Here is a 15826-nt window from a genome sequence, read left to right on the forward strand (position 1 = left end):
ATCCAGATTAATATTTGTTAAGATTTATTGGTCATTTCTATAAAATAATTTATAAAAAATATATAAAAAAAACAAATCGATATGTATGGAACATATTTTTTACTTGAAATTATCTGATTGCTGCAATAGTTGTCTACTGGGCAAGGAATGAACTATGTAAGCAAGCATGAAGAGTCATATTAACAGGTCTAATTTGGACACAAAAAGTAACATGTGTTGCTAAATTAAAGTTGCAGGTCAAACAATTTTCAAACGTTACTGCCATATTCATTTTTTCTTGCAACTTGCGTTCACAGTTCATATTTCTAGAAGTTCGTGACCTACTACACAACTTTTATTGTGTTGCCTCCCAGTGCCAGTTTTTCATTTTTCAATTTTCCCCCTTTTCAATTTTTTACATATTTTTGTGAACAGGTGAAAATTATTGGGGATCAAACTGTATCAATCATAAGTCATTACATTTCCTCCGTTTGTGGATCAAACCATAAGAACTTGAGGCAACAAAAATTACGTGAGGTGTTTTTTACCCGTTTCATTCATTGACAATGGCAGTATAACTATTCAGTAACAGCTAGCCAAGTGTTATGTAATATTTTTTTCTTTATGAGAATGAACAATCGAAGAAATTATACTGCATTTTTTTAAAATCAGTACAATTAGATTACTCCTCAAGCAACTTATGTTGTCCTTTTGGACACGTTGTAAGCTATTGTTAGTCTCCAAATTACGTTTATCTAATTTAATGCTCATTTGGACAGCTTGAGGCTAGAATTGTACGTGATCTTTCCATTCAGAGGTATTCCAACGACTGGAAAATACGGGCAAACAAACAAGCAACCAATATTCAGCTTTTAATTTTGACACATGTTCGTTTTTTGTATTATCTGAAAGAATCTCTTTGAAAGTGTGCGCAACTTGAGAGGAATTGACCAAGTCGATGAAGCGAGGCATTAGATGTAACCGTCGTCAATTTGGCCATTTCGACTGTGGAGAGAGCGCGTTCCATTCTTGTAGGCCTTGAGGGCGAAGTCGTCCAGTTCCCCTCGGTGTCCCACATTGAGGTTGTTGGATTTCTGCATCACACTCACATCGAACTCCTGCTCGTTATTGTTGCATCTAGACTTGAGCAAATAGAGCGCCACCAAAATCAGGAGCACAGATCCCAGAACTAGCAGCAAGGGATACCTGAAATAAGAACGAGACGTCAGACTAAATAAAAAAGATCATGTGATCTGTTCAAGTCCTAAGTCGGTGTTTTGTCAATGAGGTATTTATCAAACCGAGTCAACCTCTCTGGACAGGGTAATCGCCTTAGCATGGAGCATTAACATAATTCACTGGGTGACAACTCGCAGTGTTTCGTTTCAAATCTTCCTATCGAATCTTGAGGTCACAAGTCAGGAGAGATTATTTCTGTATAGAATTTTGTTACTCTCTTCTGCCTCTTCTGTCGCTTCTCTTGGGGATTTAACATCCTCAACTAACAAATAACGCGACTCTACTTCTTACTTGCCTTATTCAGAGGGTCTTACTAATATTCCTGAGCTTCGACGGCAGTGGCATTTGACATTTTCAGGTTACGTAGGCAACACTCACATAATACTTCTAACTGTCTCTGGCGTGTGAACTGCAGCCTCGAGCAAAGCCACAGTATCTGGATCATCGATCCCGTCAATCCCATCGGAAAACCACACCATGGGCAGAATAATGTCCCTGAGACCTTCGGCGGGTTTAATATCCTCCACGGCACTTATCACAAGATTGACTTGAGTTTTGGCGGATGCACGTAGACCAGTTCCAAGTTTCTATGGAGTAGAGAAGGTAAAGAAGGTTTGTATGGATCTACCTAACAGACCCAAAGCAGGCATAGGCTTATGGCAAGGTCCCTCTACCATCTACTTACTGGTTGGAGATCAATAAAAAACTGATGGAGATCCTCAGAAGGGGCCAAGCCCTCGACGGTCTCTAGAAGACGAGGATCAGCCTAAAATAAAGAAAATGTCATCATTCAGATGGATTCTTCGACCTCAAATAAAGGTGAGCATTCAAACTACGCACAAATCAGTCGAATCTTCAGGTAAATAGTTTCCTTCGATAGAAATCTAATCAGACGGCGTGCCGGTCTTTTAATCGTGTACTTGAAATAGACGGGCTTTTTGATCTCGTACCTGGTAGAAATGTGGCCAAGAAAGCATGATGGGAGATCCAAACTGGCACGCTGACATATTGAAGAGTCCAGATGGAGTCAAACACCCTCCTTCATTCAAGCAGAAACATTGGTTTTGGGGATTTTCTGACGGAGTGCTGAAAACGTCCTTCGGAGGAACAAATCTAGAGAAAAAGGAATAGTCTTTATTGGTCCATTTCCTTTGACTCGTCAAGTGGAAGATTCGCACTATAGACTCAAACCTTTGCTGAGCTACATGGCATCATTCACTGCCATAGTAAAGGCATCGTCCATTCGAAACCCGCTTCATTCAGACTTTTACCCATCAGTCGTCAAACCACAATGCCATTCAATTCTTTATTTCATTTGATATGACTCTTTTGCTGCCTTGTTCTCGTGAGCTCTTTTGTTTCTGAATGACACGACTTTGAGAATTTTCTCTCGAATAACTATTCAGTTCGGCAGTCAGCCATCCATCGACCAATAAGCCATCTTATGCGGTCTTCCCTTACAGAAGTGGCTTCACTATGTGGATCATATCCGCTCGACCAAAAGTCAGCCTTGGGCTTGAGAGTGCCAAATATATACATATATTTGGTTTAATTGCAATCAATGATGGAGAGTAGACTACTATTCCCTTGCAACAAGATTGGGTTGATGGATATTTTAAATAGAAGCAGTCTATTGTTGTGTAAGTCATTTCTAGGAATCTACAAATTTGAATCGATTAAAATTATCCACCCAGTAGTTTGACCCCACGTAGCCTGGACCAAAGACGACGTCATCACTGGACAGAGTCGGTAAGGTGGGGGAAACGTAACTTTTATCCAGCTGAACCGAATGCATTTTCCTTCACACAAGGTGGACTTTAGTTAGCTCAGAAAACGTTCGCCAATTTTGATCTCAATCGAACGTCTGCGTCAAAAGCAATGAGGTCCTGAAACTCAGTACGACGAGGGCAGAAAATGACTTACCTAGCACCACCTTGGTAAGATCTTACCAACGTGGTGCTAGCTCACTTAATTTGCGCCCTACCTGGTCCGAGTTTTAAATGCTCATAACTTTTGATATAGACGTTCGATTGAGATCAAAACTGACCATTGCTTTCTGAGGCTATGATTGAGTCAACTCATGTAAAGAGAAATGCACTTGATTGATTGGAATTGGAATTACTCATTTTCCCCCACCGCCGTCGCTGTCCAGTGGTGAAGTCGTCCTTGGCTGGACCAAATGGCCGACATATCACATATGTACCTAGATCTTAGATTATACTAAGGATAGCCTATGGTATCCATACCCAATGATGTTCAGAGGTTATAACTTGAGCTAAAGGGAATCGAACTGCGGTATACTTGGGTATGAGCGATAAAATTCAGAGTAAACCTTCTTGTTTTTAAACACGCACCCATATTTCCCATTGCTTGTACCATGGATTTCATCTCATAAGAGCTTGTCATTCGTTTTAGTTAGATTATTAACAAAAATGCTTTTTTGTCTTTAGAAAATGATGCATGTGTAGAATCATCGCAACTCAAATTATTTTGTTCTCAATTGTTGAGCATCAGCCGTTGTACATTTATTAGAACTATCTATTCATATGGTCGAGTCACTCAACTCAAGTGACTTAGTTATTACAAAAAAAAAATTCCATGTTCACATTAAAAAAAGCAATTTGAATTAGAGGAACAGGAGAGAGAACCCATAAGGCTTTTATCCTTGTTTTTAACATTTGACTCAGTTTTAGGAAAACGACTCGCTTTAGAAATGGTAAGGACGCCAGTTTTGAGACTTGAAAATTAACAAACATATAGAATGAAGCAATGATAAAGAAATGCTACTACGGCATTAAATGTGATAGAACAGAAAGAAACTTTGGCTCATTTTGCTGATCCTGCATCCAATTGCCATGCAATTTCCGGCAAATTCAAATGGACACAGTTTTTGGTAGAGGACGTTTACCCACCAAAAAATGGCTTTAGGTAAATTCGAAGAACCTTTGAGCCTCACTTATCATGTTTCAAAATAGCCAAGAAAGAAAACCATTTGCGCTATTTCTATGCTTGATGTGATGCTATCCTTTCATTATGCACACGACATCGCAACTGAACCTGATAGAAAATGGATCCCATCCCCAGGGTATGCATTCGCAACATTTTCTGAAAGACGTACAAATAAAATACTCACCGAAACCCTGGAATTCCATTCATCTGAATTTCTTTCTGGTATATCAATGGGAGCGATTGACAAAGGTCCTTGTTGAATAGGTAGAGGGTGTCGTTCTTTGAGATGTCAGGATGGAACGTGGAGCCATCAGTGCCCCTGGAAAAAGTAGTGAAATTGAAATTAAACTGTCCGTTGATCTATTTTTTATTCCCAGCCTTTCAATTTAAACTGTATCGTATTGATATGCTTAATATTGCGAAATACCGAGATATACTTGCAGCCAGCATCAAGTTTCTGCAGGTTAGTAATTAGACCAGACGGGATAATGAGCTAATTTCGGATAATCTCAATATATCGAGGGTATGTAGTAGCTGGTATTTTGAACACGGATTCGGCAAGATATACAGTGATAATAAACTGAACTATCAATTTACGGTACATATATACAAAGACATAATTGCAGCGACTCAAACACACACATCTCGCTCATTAAATCCTTCAACTTGGACGATGGGACTTAAAATGCCAGTAGAAATATCCTTCACGAATAGGTGTATCAAATTTGATCTCTGTTTGACCAGTAATTTTAAAACTGTCACTAAAATTGTCATGTAAAATAAAGAGGGCATACATCGGCAGTTTTTAGGCTATGATAATAGTAGTAACGCAGCCTTTCTTAATCTTCTCAGCATTCATTGAGATCCGTGTGCCAAGCATACACGTACAGAATGCCCTTTACAGCATACCGGACATACCCTACCTGCCCACTACAAAAGCCGCACTTTAGCTTTCCAAGATTCAGTAGGTGTCACGAGATGAAATATCTCTAACGTAGGAACAATACATTTGCAACGATGCTGCAGCTGCCCTAGACTACTTCACTATTTTGGCTTTGTTATTAAAAGTGACGAGAAGTATTTCCAACCCACGCAATCTAGCTTTGTAACAAAGACTTTGGGTTAACAGCACTGTCAATGGCAATCTCCACTCCCAGTTAGGGTACTTTATTCATAAATCTAGGGAACCGACATTTACGCTTTTGAAGATCTTTCATTTCCAAATGTATCACTTCCAATCGAGATCAAATCTGTAGACGAACTTGTTCGGTAGTGTTTCCAGTTAACTGACGTATTTGATCCAATAGGTCATTGCAATACATGCACAGGACCCCAAACATATTGGGAGCTGAACAGATGATATTTTCTGCAATTTGAACGGCACTTTTCCATTTTGCCAATGTTAAAATATTCTTTAAGCAAGTGCTGCTGATTTATCCCCTCTGAATACGAGTATTGTATAGAGTTTGAGGCTGCTTCGTGTATGAAAACAGTTTATTTGGCTGATATTATCAAACAATTTCTATTGCAAGACATCGTGTCAAATTGGATCGTTTACGATAATTTGGGACAGAAATTTCCTTTATGCATGAACAGTTTAGTATGTATTGGAACCATTCTGGATTTCAATTCAATTCCTTCAATGCAACATAAAACATGAAATACCGTCTTTCTTGAACCTCTGTCATGGTAAGGGAGCACCACACACGGACCCCGTGCCCTTTCAATCAGAAGGCAACTTTTCCTTATGGAGCAGCACGATAGTCATTGCTCGATGAACCTCATGTTCTCTTTTACCTTCCCTTCTTCCTCTTCTTTAACTAAGACCCTTTCAATGATACCATGAGGAAAGAGTACATCATCACTTCGTTTGAAAAGAGCCTCAAGTCTCTAGTGGAGAAACTTGAGATGAGAAGCTGTTTGGCCAACCACGAAGGGAACGAAAGGTGAATAAATTGCAATGTTGCAAACTTGTTGAAAAAGGAATCCGAAAGTTTAAAAACCAGCCCAAAGGACTTTCAGCGTGGTAAGTTCCTGATGAGGGCCTCCGGGCAAGTCAATCTTGAGCTTTCAGGATCTTTAACTCTCCGGTTCAGGGTGCCTTCTTTTTTGACTCTGAGGAACACTTACTAACTGACTGACTAACTGACTCAGTGCATCACTAAACGAGGAGGAAGACGAGGAAGGAAGTAGCTCTTTCTTCCAATAAGGGCCTCAAGCAAATGAAGGCAAGTGACACAGGGCTTGAAAGAGAGTTTTATCATGAACGAGATAATCTTTTGAGATTGTCTTGTTATAAAAACGATACAAGCCCTCACGTTGCCTTTTAATAGCTACTTCATTACAAAGGTATTTACCGTTTGGATCATGACGAAACTTCGATAGGCCTATCTGCTCAGCATTGCAATAATTTTTCATTCCACTCCGGCAAAATCTTGCTTTTAAGAGGCATTAGCCATAATGTGAGGAGTCTTGTTGATATTATCAAAGATGCTGGAAACATGCATGTGTCCAAATTTGAATCGAGCACTGTAAAATACCAGAGAACAAGAAACCCTTAACGAGTTAAATGACACTTCACTCTTCACCGAAGGATCACCTCACAATCTCACAATAAACTTGCTAACTGTAATCTCTGTGTGAGATATGAGGGCTCTGTTATTTTTAGCCATACTATTTATCCCTGCCAAACCACCGAAGTTATCTACCTTTTTTGTAAGATTTTGGCCCAATTTTTGACCTCGTTTTGTCAGTTATCAAACTAGTTATGAGTAAATATTAATGATGACATTTGAAGGAGAAAACCATCATGCCATAAAAAGAGAAGCCATTTCATCTAGCACATGTGATATATCATATAATCCCTGTTTTTGGAACTCTCGACGTTGTCCATGAAAGAAATAGATAATGAAAAACTCAAATTCTGCAGTACATAGTGCTATTTACTAGAACTGCAAGAACGTGCAAAATGGTATATTTTAATTCTTGGTCTTATTTGCATTTGCCCCTTTCCCGGATCAAACATGTTAATTTGTTTTATAAACATCCACTTTCAAACTAAAAGGGCTTTATTAATTTTCAATTTGTTTGGCAATCCTGATTGGAAACTTAACTGTTTATTAGCAAATTTAAGCCAGCACACATATGAATACATCATCAGTTAGGGTCCCTTTAAGTAGCAGCTGTATGATTACTCTACATCACAGTTTTGACAGTTCAATTGAACTTAACGGCATCAGTACTCTGGGAAAGAAATATATTACTGTTAGATGTAGCTTTACTACTCAACAACAGATATCTTAACCACTTCCTAACGAGAAAAAAATGTGCTTTGGGAATTTTGATTGTTGTTTTTAAATTGTTTACAGCTACATTTCTTAAAGGAATTGAAAAATGTTGCCGAGCCAGCTTAGCATCTGAATTTGCATCCTGAGTTGAATTATTGGTATTTAAGGACACATTGTGGTCAAATAAACTAGATTGTAAGGCTCATTTTTTTGTCGTTTATTGCTTAGATCTTTTTACCCAAATTACCTAACACAAGGCCAATTTGCTTTTACATCTATAAATTCTATAATGAAGTGAATCCAGGTTTCTCATTTTAATTTTCTAGGTTGAAAAATATTTTGTAACAGAAATGTAATAAGACCAGAAAGCCTGACTATTCAATATGTTCATTTTGCATCTTAGAGTAGCATTTTTTGTCTAATTTAGTGAAATTATATGTGCCTCCATATTTGCTCTTTATTAAAAGTTGTAGTCATTATCATGTTTCATATCCCTAAGCCTCACTCCTAACCATTGTAAAGAAGTCTTATTTGTTGGCTAAGGTCTGCTCTCTGAGGCTGGAATTGTGAACGAAGTTATCAATATTTAAAAAGACACTGTGCTCATTCATTCAAGTGAACATGCATGTGCATTTCCATGCTCAATAAAATCTGATCTTCACAACAAGAACACCCAGCCTCTCCTGGTCCCTAAACTATACTTTGGTGGTCAACAACATACCTGATTTCGTTGCATTGCTCTCCTTTCCAGATATCTAGTGAAGCTTTCCCATCAACAGTAAGGATTTGGCCAACGTTACGAACATCATGGATCCCAGTAAGAGCTCGGATCAAGCCAGATGTGGCAGAGGCGTTTTTCTACCAAAGTAAACAAGAGATTATACCATGATTGAGTTATGTAATCAACGAGATGAGGTGGTTAATTTGGAGGAAGGTCAATGAGTGCCTAACCTCAGAGGCCATTCGTCCGTCCACTTACCCCAACGAAGAAACCGAATTGGTCAAACGGGAGCTTCTCCTCGGGTGGCAAAATATCATTACCCAACTTGATCAGTGGATGGTCATAGCCCCAAACCACGTCTTTGACGCTTACTGAGACAAAAGGCTTTTGCTTGAGGATGTCCAACATGGAACCTAAGGCTAATCGGACAAGCCGACCGGCAAATTTCATCTTTCCACCCATGGCAGTCTGAAAGGAAATCGGAGTTGCTTTAGGAACTCCCTGTACACAACCTCCAAAGTTGCATATTTGTCCAGGTACTCTGAATCTTATTCTTGTTCATAGTAGCCTTTCCGGTGCTTTACACTGAGGGCCTCGGATCAACGCGGCCAGTGACAATCAAAATATATGTGTTAGTGATTCTGTCAAGACCGCAATGCTGACAAACGCCTTGGTGCTGACAGGTCTCCGAATCTTTTCAAGCACGTTTCTCACCTCTCCTTAGCAACGAATGAAGATAACATAAAGTGAGGGCATTCGCCTCTCAAGCTATCGATATCCATTTCAAATGGTTTCTTGCTCTAGCCTTTAGTCATCCTGAAGCTTGTTACCATTGAACAACTTCAGATGAGTTGGATTGCCTTCTAATGGATTTTTTTTCGAATTGCAAGTAGTACACCCTGACACATAAATTCGTTCCGTATGGGACTGGTCCACTTTTAAGGTTGCAATTAGTGTGCTTAGACAAAAATACATTATAAGCTTGTGTCGTTGTCTTGAGCCATCTTTATCCAGGAAGCATCTTCTATTTGGACCATTTCAAAATCCTTGTTAATGTACAATTTTGATTTTAATCTACCCCAACCATCGTATTTGTTTAATGTCTGTGTATGATTCCTGGAAAAAAATTCGACCCGACCCACATCGAGTGACTCCAGCTAATTATGAATAAAATACCAACTTTTATTTATAATTTCATCTACGTAGCACAACTTAGTGCTTCTAGAGAAAGTTGAAAAAGGCATGCCTAATTCGAAGTCATACATACTCCCGCTTTTGAGACAATACTATGCCAAACAATCAAGGATATTGTGAAGATAGGCTCCTCAATTTGCTCATTCGTAGGGATTTTAGTCCTCTATTGTCCTTGGAAATATGATTTGAAAACCAACCGGAACGAGTTTCTGTGTCAGGCTGTACAAGGTAGCGTCTGGTGAAACCCCTAAGATATCGTTCCTGCCAGATAAGTACATCAGCGTCTGCCAGTAGAAAAACATGAGTGGATGAGAGCAAACGTGTTCCTCAGAGGCCCATCTGTTCTAAGATGCAAAGGTCAGAGCGTAAGCAATATTCTGGGCCAGTCACGAGCAATTTCATCTTCATGCTTCCGTCGGCGAGAAAAGGCTGATGATTACTGAGAATGCCAATCTTACTTGGATGAGGCCAATCTTCTCACGCAAAGCCAGATAGGAGGCAAGATTTACCTTTCACTTGAAGCGTACGAAACGTAAAAATACCTGGAAACAACAGTAAGCACTACTTCTCCAAATGGTCCAAAAGATTCATGTTTTGCGCATCCGAGCGCGCTTTCTTGATTGATTTGAGCTTGCGCCCAGCAAATAACGAGCTAATTGTTCCATGATAATTACTAATGCGTTTGAAATGGAAATTATTCAAAGATCTTGTGTATGGTAAGTGTCATTCTTAACATAATGGGCTAATATTTTTTCATTCATATCATGCCAATAGAAGTTTACTTAACAACAAACCTACTTTAGCTCTTCTTCTCCTTTTTAGTTTGGGCTGCCAGGTCGATCTGACTTTGACAATAGGTAGAGCCCCACTACTGTCTAGTCAAGAGTATCTTTCTGCCGTCCTTTCTTTCCTTGATGTTGCTCTCTCTACAAGAACTTACGATCATTGGTACATTCGGTAACGTGAGCATGTCCCCTTCAGTTCCAATCGAGGCCGTCGGATTGAAGAAATACGTCTTCTTTTGTCGATATTCCACTTGCTCCCCATGTTCGTACCACCGAATATCGACCTTCTCCCAAATTTCACTGAAACCGAGAAAGAGAAAACAACGCGTGAATGTAAATCGTGCTTCTCATCGAGAACAGACTGACAATGATGAGGGAGATTCTTTCATTCTGTTACAAATGTGAGGAAAAGGCTGCTCGGGAACGTCTAACCAAGAGACCCGAATCAGCAACTCAAGCACGAAGATGCTTCATTTGGTTCCAAGAGGTTTTTTTTCGAGAATGCGCATTGCATCATTAAACATCCTCCAGATGCACAATTGAAATTAAGAACATTTTTTAAAGGCTTGTCACTTTGACAATAGGCATTGTTCCTTCATTCCAAGCCCCTCTCTCATTGGTCCTCATCTAACTTGTCTTGTTGACAGTCTTAATGTGAGGTCAATCCATACTGGTTCATTCGGTTGTCATTGGAACACAATTGCAACAGACTCGGAGCGGAGGCCTAAAGATCATCTATTGAAGTTTGACAAGTGCCTAATGGCGGATGAGTCTTTCGTGCCCAGACAATTTCGTTGCTCGAGCAAATGGTTTCATTAGCTTACATTGTCCACCTAGATGCCTGCAAGGTTTACATGGCTTGGTTAACCTAAGGATCCTAAATGTGTTGCATTAATCGGATCGTTCTAATCATATTTAAGAATGTGTGGAATGTCATAAGCACAGAGAAAACAATTGATTGTTTTCCATCTCAAAGATGTTGTAAAAGGACCTGACTATTCCCACTCATATATCGAAACAAAATATTCTCTCAGGACACATAATGACTTACTCGTAGACGTATGGTCCAATTTCCACCAACTTCGGCTTGGACCCAAGGAGGAACTCCTCGACGTTGGTCATGTTGAAGAAATAGAGCTTCAGTTGAGGCTTGATGGGCGGACTGAGCCAGGCCTGAGTGACTTCGGAATTCTCCCGAAGGGGAATTTTCTGGAACAAAATAAAGGAACATTCCTACATTTCAACAAACGGACCAAATATCACGCCAGGATCATTTAATGACGAGAAAAAAGCTGGGCTCCAAATTGTTTGTCCCTTGAGCGTTACGGTCGACGAAAAAGTCATTTTCAATTTGTTCTACGAGAGATAAAAACAACAATCCTTGGAGGCTCTAATCCAACAGAGCAAATCCTCTTAATATTTTCAATTAGAGGAACAAGTACCAAGAACCAGGATGCAAATTGCAGAAGGTCGTCTTCCTCCGGCTTTGTATCCAAGATCTGACGTGAAGGATTATCCACGCCTTAAAAGTGCCATGATGAAGCGAAATGAAGGCCAAATTGACTGGGCTTGTCTTTTAATTACCGTTTTGATTATCCCATTGACAAGGTCGCGGAAGTGGAACAGGACTAGAATGCCGCCAATAATGAAGAATATACCCAAGCATAACAGAAAACCTGAAAAGAAAAACCACAGAAAATTGAATAAATGCTTGGCTGAGATCGCGAAAAAGGGGGAGGAAACAGGAGGGGTTAGTCATGCGCAAATGCTGAGTTTAGTAGGTAAACAACTTCACTTTCTGACCGCCCTCACACCGGATGTGAAAGGTTAAGAAATTAGTGAGGGCTAGGAAATCTTATCATGCACCACTATATGCCAGTTTGCGTCTGACTCACCCCTCTCCAAATACTCTCTGTTGGAAAAGAGGTTGGGAGCGACAGACGAGTTCGATCAAATTCCTCATTCAATCTCTCTGTCTTCGTCGTCGTCTTCTCAATGAGGCTATAGACTAGCTCTGCTTTTCTCTTGCTCCTGTTTAAATATGACCAAAAGGAGGTGTACGATATTGAGGCGAGCTCAAATTTCAGAATTGAATAGCATCATCTATTTCGTAAAGCTAGTCCACAAGATGGGACGGCTGGATGGGGGAACTTTGAAAAATTAAAGAATATGCTAATTTCGTCTTTTTTCATCGGGGCTTTTGGAGTAGCGATTTTGTGAGAACAACAAGTTATCAGGTTAAACACCGTTCGATTCATTGGGTATATTTCCTATCGAGAGTATGGCACAAAACAGGCTTATCCAGAATCTGAGCTCAAGCTCGCCAGAGATTTGTAGTACAACATGCAATTGTCTTGCTAACGTTTTGGACTGAATAATAAAAAAGAATAATTTTACTCCAACACAAGATCTAACAAGTTTCCGCTGAGGAACCAAGAAATTGCAAGCATGCTCACAAATCTTTATCCGAGATAGAATATTTAATGTCTTGTTTGTCGTAACTTTTTTCAAAAGCTTTTGTTTCAGCAGTTGCTCCCCCACTTGAAGTGGAAGGAGATTCATCAGGTCATATTACTAAGCTCCTAGCCATAAAAGCCAATCTAAGTTTCTTCACACAATAGACGGATGTATAAATAGATGAATGAACGAACCAACAAACGAATGACTAAAATCTTCACTCCAAATCGGCCCTGGCTTACTTGTCATTTGGTCTTCTGGCTTTGCGAAAGGATGTCATGACACGGTAATATGATTTGATTGTGTCAAATACGATCGAATAATTGATTTGGGTTTAGGGGCCGAACACCCTTGAGAGGCTGATTTGGAAAAAGTTATTGGCATTGATGCTGATCCACTTAACTTAGGATGAAACACGTCCCCTCGTTGATAAAATCAAATTTGTCTCCGTTCTCTGCCAAAGATGGAACTTCAAGATGAGATTTGTCCCTGGGACATCCGGAACAAGCGCCAATCGGCCCACGTTCACCTTTTTAAGCTGTTACACAAAATCTGCTCGGAAAATATCGTCAATGGCAAAAAAGGAAAACTTTTTTTCTTGATTGGGTCTTTTAGGTAGACATCATGCTTCATGGTTGCATTACTTGTTCGAGGATGTTTGGACAGCTTTGTGCAAATGAATGACTAACAGGTACGTACATATGGGTAAATGAATTTTCCATTTGTCAAGCGCAGAAACAAAATACTGTCTACATTCACTCACGATATCTCAAAGACATTTAATTACTTACAGCTTAGAGCACTCAAAATGAATTTATTGATGAAATAAATCTGCGATTAGTCCAAATTAAAACACTGAAAATCCGCTTTGTATGATGACAAATTAACTTGAGTTAAGAAGAAATCTTCCAACATTCGATTTCAGTCTACCATGACATTATTTAGCTATTTAAGCCTTTAAGGTATGAATACTTTTAGAGCTTTAAGATTTAGTTAGCGTCACTGGTACTAAATTTGCGTGATTTCGGAGTGTAGTTGGCTTGGTAGTTTATTCCAGAAACGTATTCCAACAAAACATGAAGCGTTCATTCTCGTGGGTATTGTGACAAGTCACGTTTCATTGAGAGTGGCTTTCCATACATCCTATGCAAACATTCCAGTCTATTAAACAGATAGAGTTTGTAAATGCATAACAATCAAGTTTGAAGAGAAGTAAGAAAACATTTCATGAACTTATTTGTACCTTCTTTTTTCTCCAGCCCACCGAAATTGAAGGAAAACCCAGTTTTTGAAATGTCTTAATTATGTCTGTTTTCTGTTTAAAAGAATGTTCATTGATGGTGCATGGTAGGGGGATTTTTGTTGAACCTGAAGTTCGAATCTTAAGCCAATGCAGCCAAAAAGGCTCAAGAGAAAACGTCGAGCTTTTTTGAGTGAAACGAGGACAAAGGGGAACCTTCCCAAGGCTGTTAGCACCAATCGCAGAACTTTTCATATAATTGTCGAAAGGTGAAAGTAGTTGTACTTCCTTGGTGTGCACCAAGTCCAATTGATTCTCCCTCATTCCACGTGTGAGATGATTTTTATCTGCTTCATGTGAACTTTTGCTGGCAAAGAGTCATTAACAGAAAAATAGTGAACTCTCAAAAGGAAACCCTTAACCACAATTGCCATTAAAACGTTCAAAAACATACAGATTTGTCTGGAAATTATAAGTACTTTATTGCAACAACCACATTTCTCCTATACCCAACCAATTGAAGTGAGCACGACTCCGTTATTGGGTATGATCCTAGATCCAGCTCAATACACCTTTCCTTCGAAATACTCTTGATTGAGTTGGTTTGGCACCTCGATTTGACAGACTAGCAAGAAAAAAACTTTCCTAATCCAAAGATGCAACGGAATGATCCTGTTATAATGAGACACACAGACTTACGTTGAAATGACAGAAGTAATTGGCTGGACGGCGACCAATACAGAAAAAGAGTTTAATTTCGGCTCTCATATGAGAGATCCTTCAATTCCTGGAGTCTCACTTCAGGTTTGCAATTGGAGACTTGAAGGAAAAATCAAACGAGGACTTTACTCATCTTAACGCTCAAAAGTACGAGAAAACTCATCACAATGTATTGAATTGAGAAACTGGCAAGAGTTTAATAAAGACCGTCTGATGTTCACAGATCAAACAAAGGAAGTGGTGAACATTTCAACATAGAAACCTTTTTAAGATCAGAGCAGCCGAGATGAATTATTTTTCCATATCATGAAAAGTTTTGCACTCAATCAAAGGACGTATGACGATCATTGGAATCACGTCAAATATTAACAGAAAATGCGACAGTCTAGTGTAAACTAAATACATATGCCTGTTTCATCATGGCTAAAGCGAGATGACTCGCTTAGAAGTTCTTCATGAAAGCATCAAGTTACCTGGTTTGATCGTCGCACACATTGGCCTTGTAGCGATTGCTCAACTCGAACTTGTTTGACGATCCGTCCACTCAAACCCAACATGCATGCATTACATAATACCTCACCATTCCTTCACAAAGCTTGATAACTCAAATCTACTTACAACTTCAAGATGGTTGTATATTGACAATTTTGCGAATCTGGCAAGTGCCATAAAATGATGTCAGAGAGAATCAACTTTGATAAAGCAAATCTTGTTTCAAGAAACAGATGACGAAGTAACAATCGGGTATCAAACCAAACCAATGTTTTTTTCGCTCATTGCTTTACAAATGTGCATTTCAAACTTCATAACTTGATCTTTATATAGCTACCCAAGAGCAATAACGACCAAAAGGTGCCCAGATATGCCATCTGCTGCTGCTTGTACGTTGTTTCGGACCAACACCAAGATGCACCATACGAATTCTGGATACCCACTTAGGAGCCTCTACATAACTATCTCTACGGTAAGTCCAAAGAATCTGAAGCAATCAAGAGTTCGCTCGTGCAACTTGAGAGGTGACTACTGTTGTGCGTACAGTCCAGGATCGCCATTGTATATTCGGTGTTTGTAGATGAAATAGACTGATAGAGCTGTTCTTAGAATCGAAGCGAATCCATTATTATACGTTAATCTATCCACTTAGACCTCACCCGATAAGATATTTCCGATGAACCGACCCCTGATGACCGAATGATGCCTTTCATAACCATGAAAAACAATGTACTTTCTAAGGGGAAACGAGCATGGCTATGCA

General features: G+C 39.4%; 1 protein-coding gene across 1 annotated transcript in view; it reads right to left on the bottom strand.

The window, feature by feature from the left end:
* Positions 1-849: 849 nt before the first annotated feature.
* LOC131878233 (lysosome membrane protein 2-like) overlaps positions 850-15826 on the bottom strand; it is a gene marked incomplete at its 5' end in the record, with an annotated part of 17727 nt that continues 2750 nt past the window's right edge. The window contains 10 exon segments of the mRNA XM_059224151.1: positions 850-1185; positions 1597-1805; positions 1904-1984; positions 2169-2331; positions 4352-4486; positions 8176-8312; positions 8434-8643; positions 10310-10454; positions 11206-11363; positions 11739-11830. Of these exon segments, the coding sequence (XP_059080134.1) occupies positions 951-1185; positions 1597-1805; positions 1904-1984; positions 2169-2331; positions 4352-4486; positions 8176-8312; positions 8434-8643; positions 10310-10454; positions 11206-11363; positions 11739-11830 (1565 nt within the window). The 3' untranslated portion in view covers positions 850-950.

The sequence above is a fragment of the Tigriopus californicus genome, chromosome 3 (assembly GCF_007210705.1).
Source record: "Tigriopus californicus strain San Diego chromosome 3, Tcal_SD_v2.1, whole genome shotgun sequence".
NCBI classification, from domain to species: domain Eukaryota; kingdom Metazoa; phylum Arthropoda; class Copepoda; order Harpacticoida; family Harpacticidae; genus Tigriopus; species Tigriopus californicus.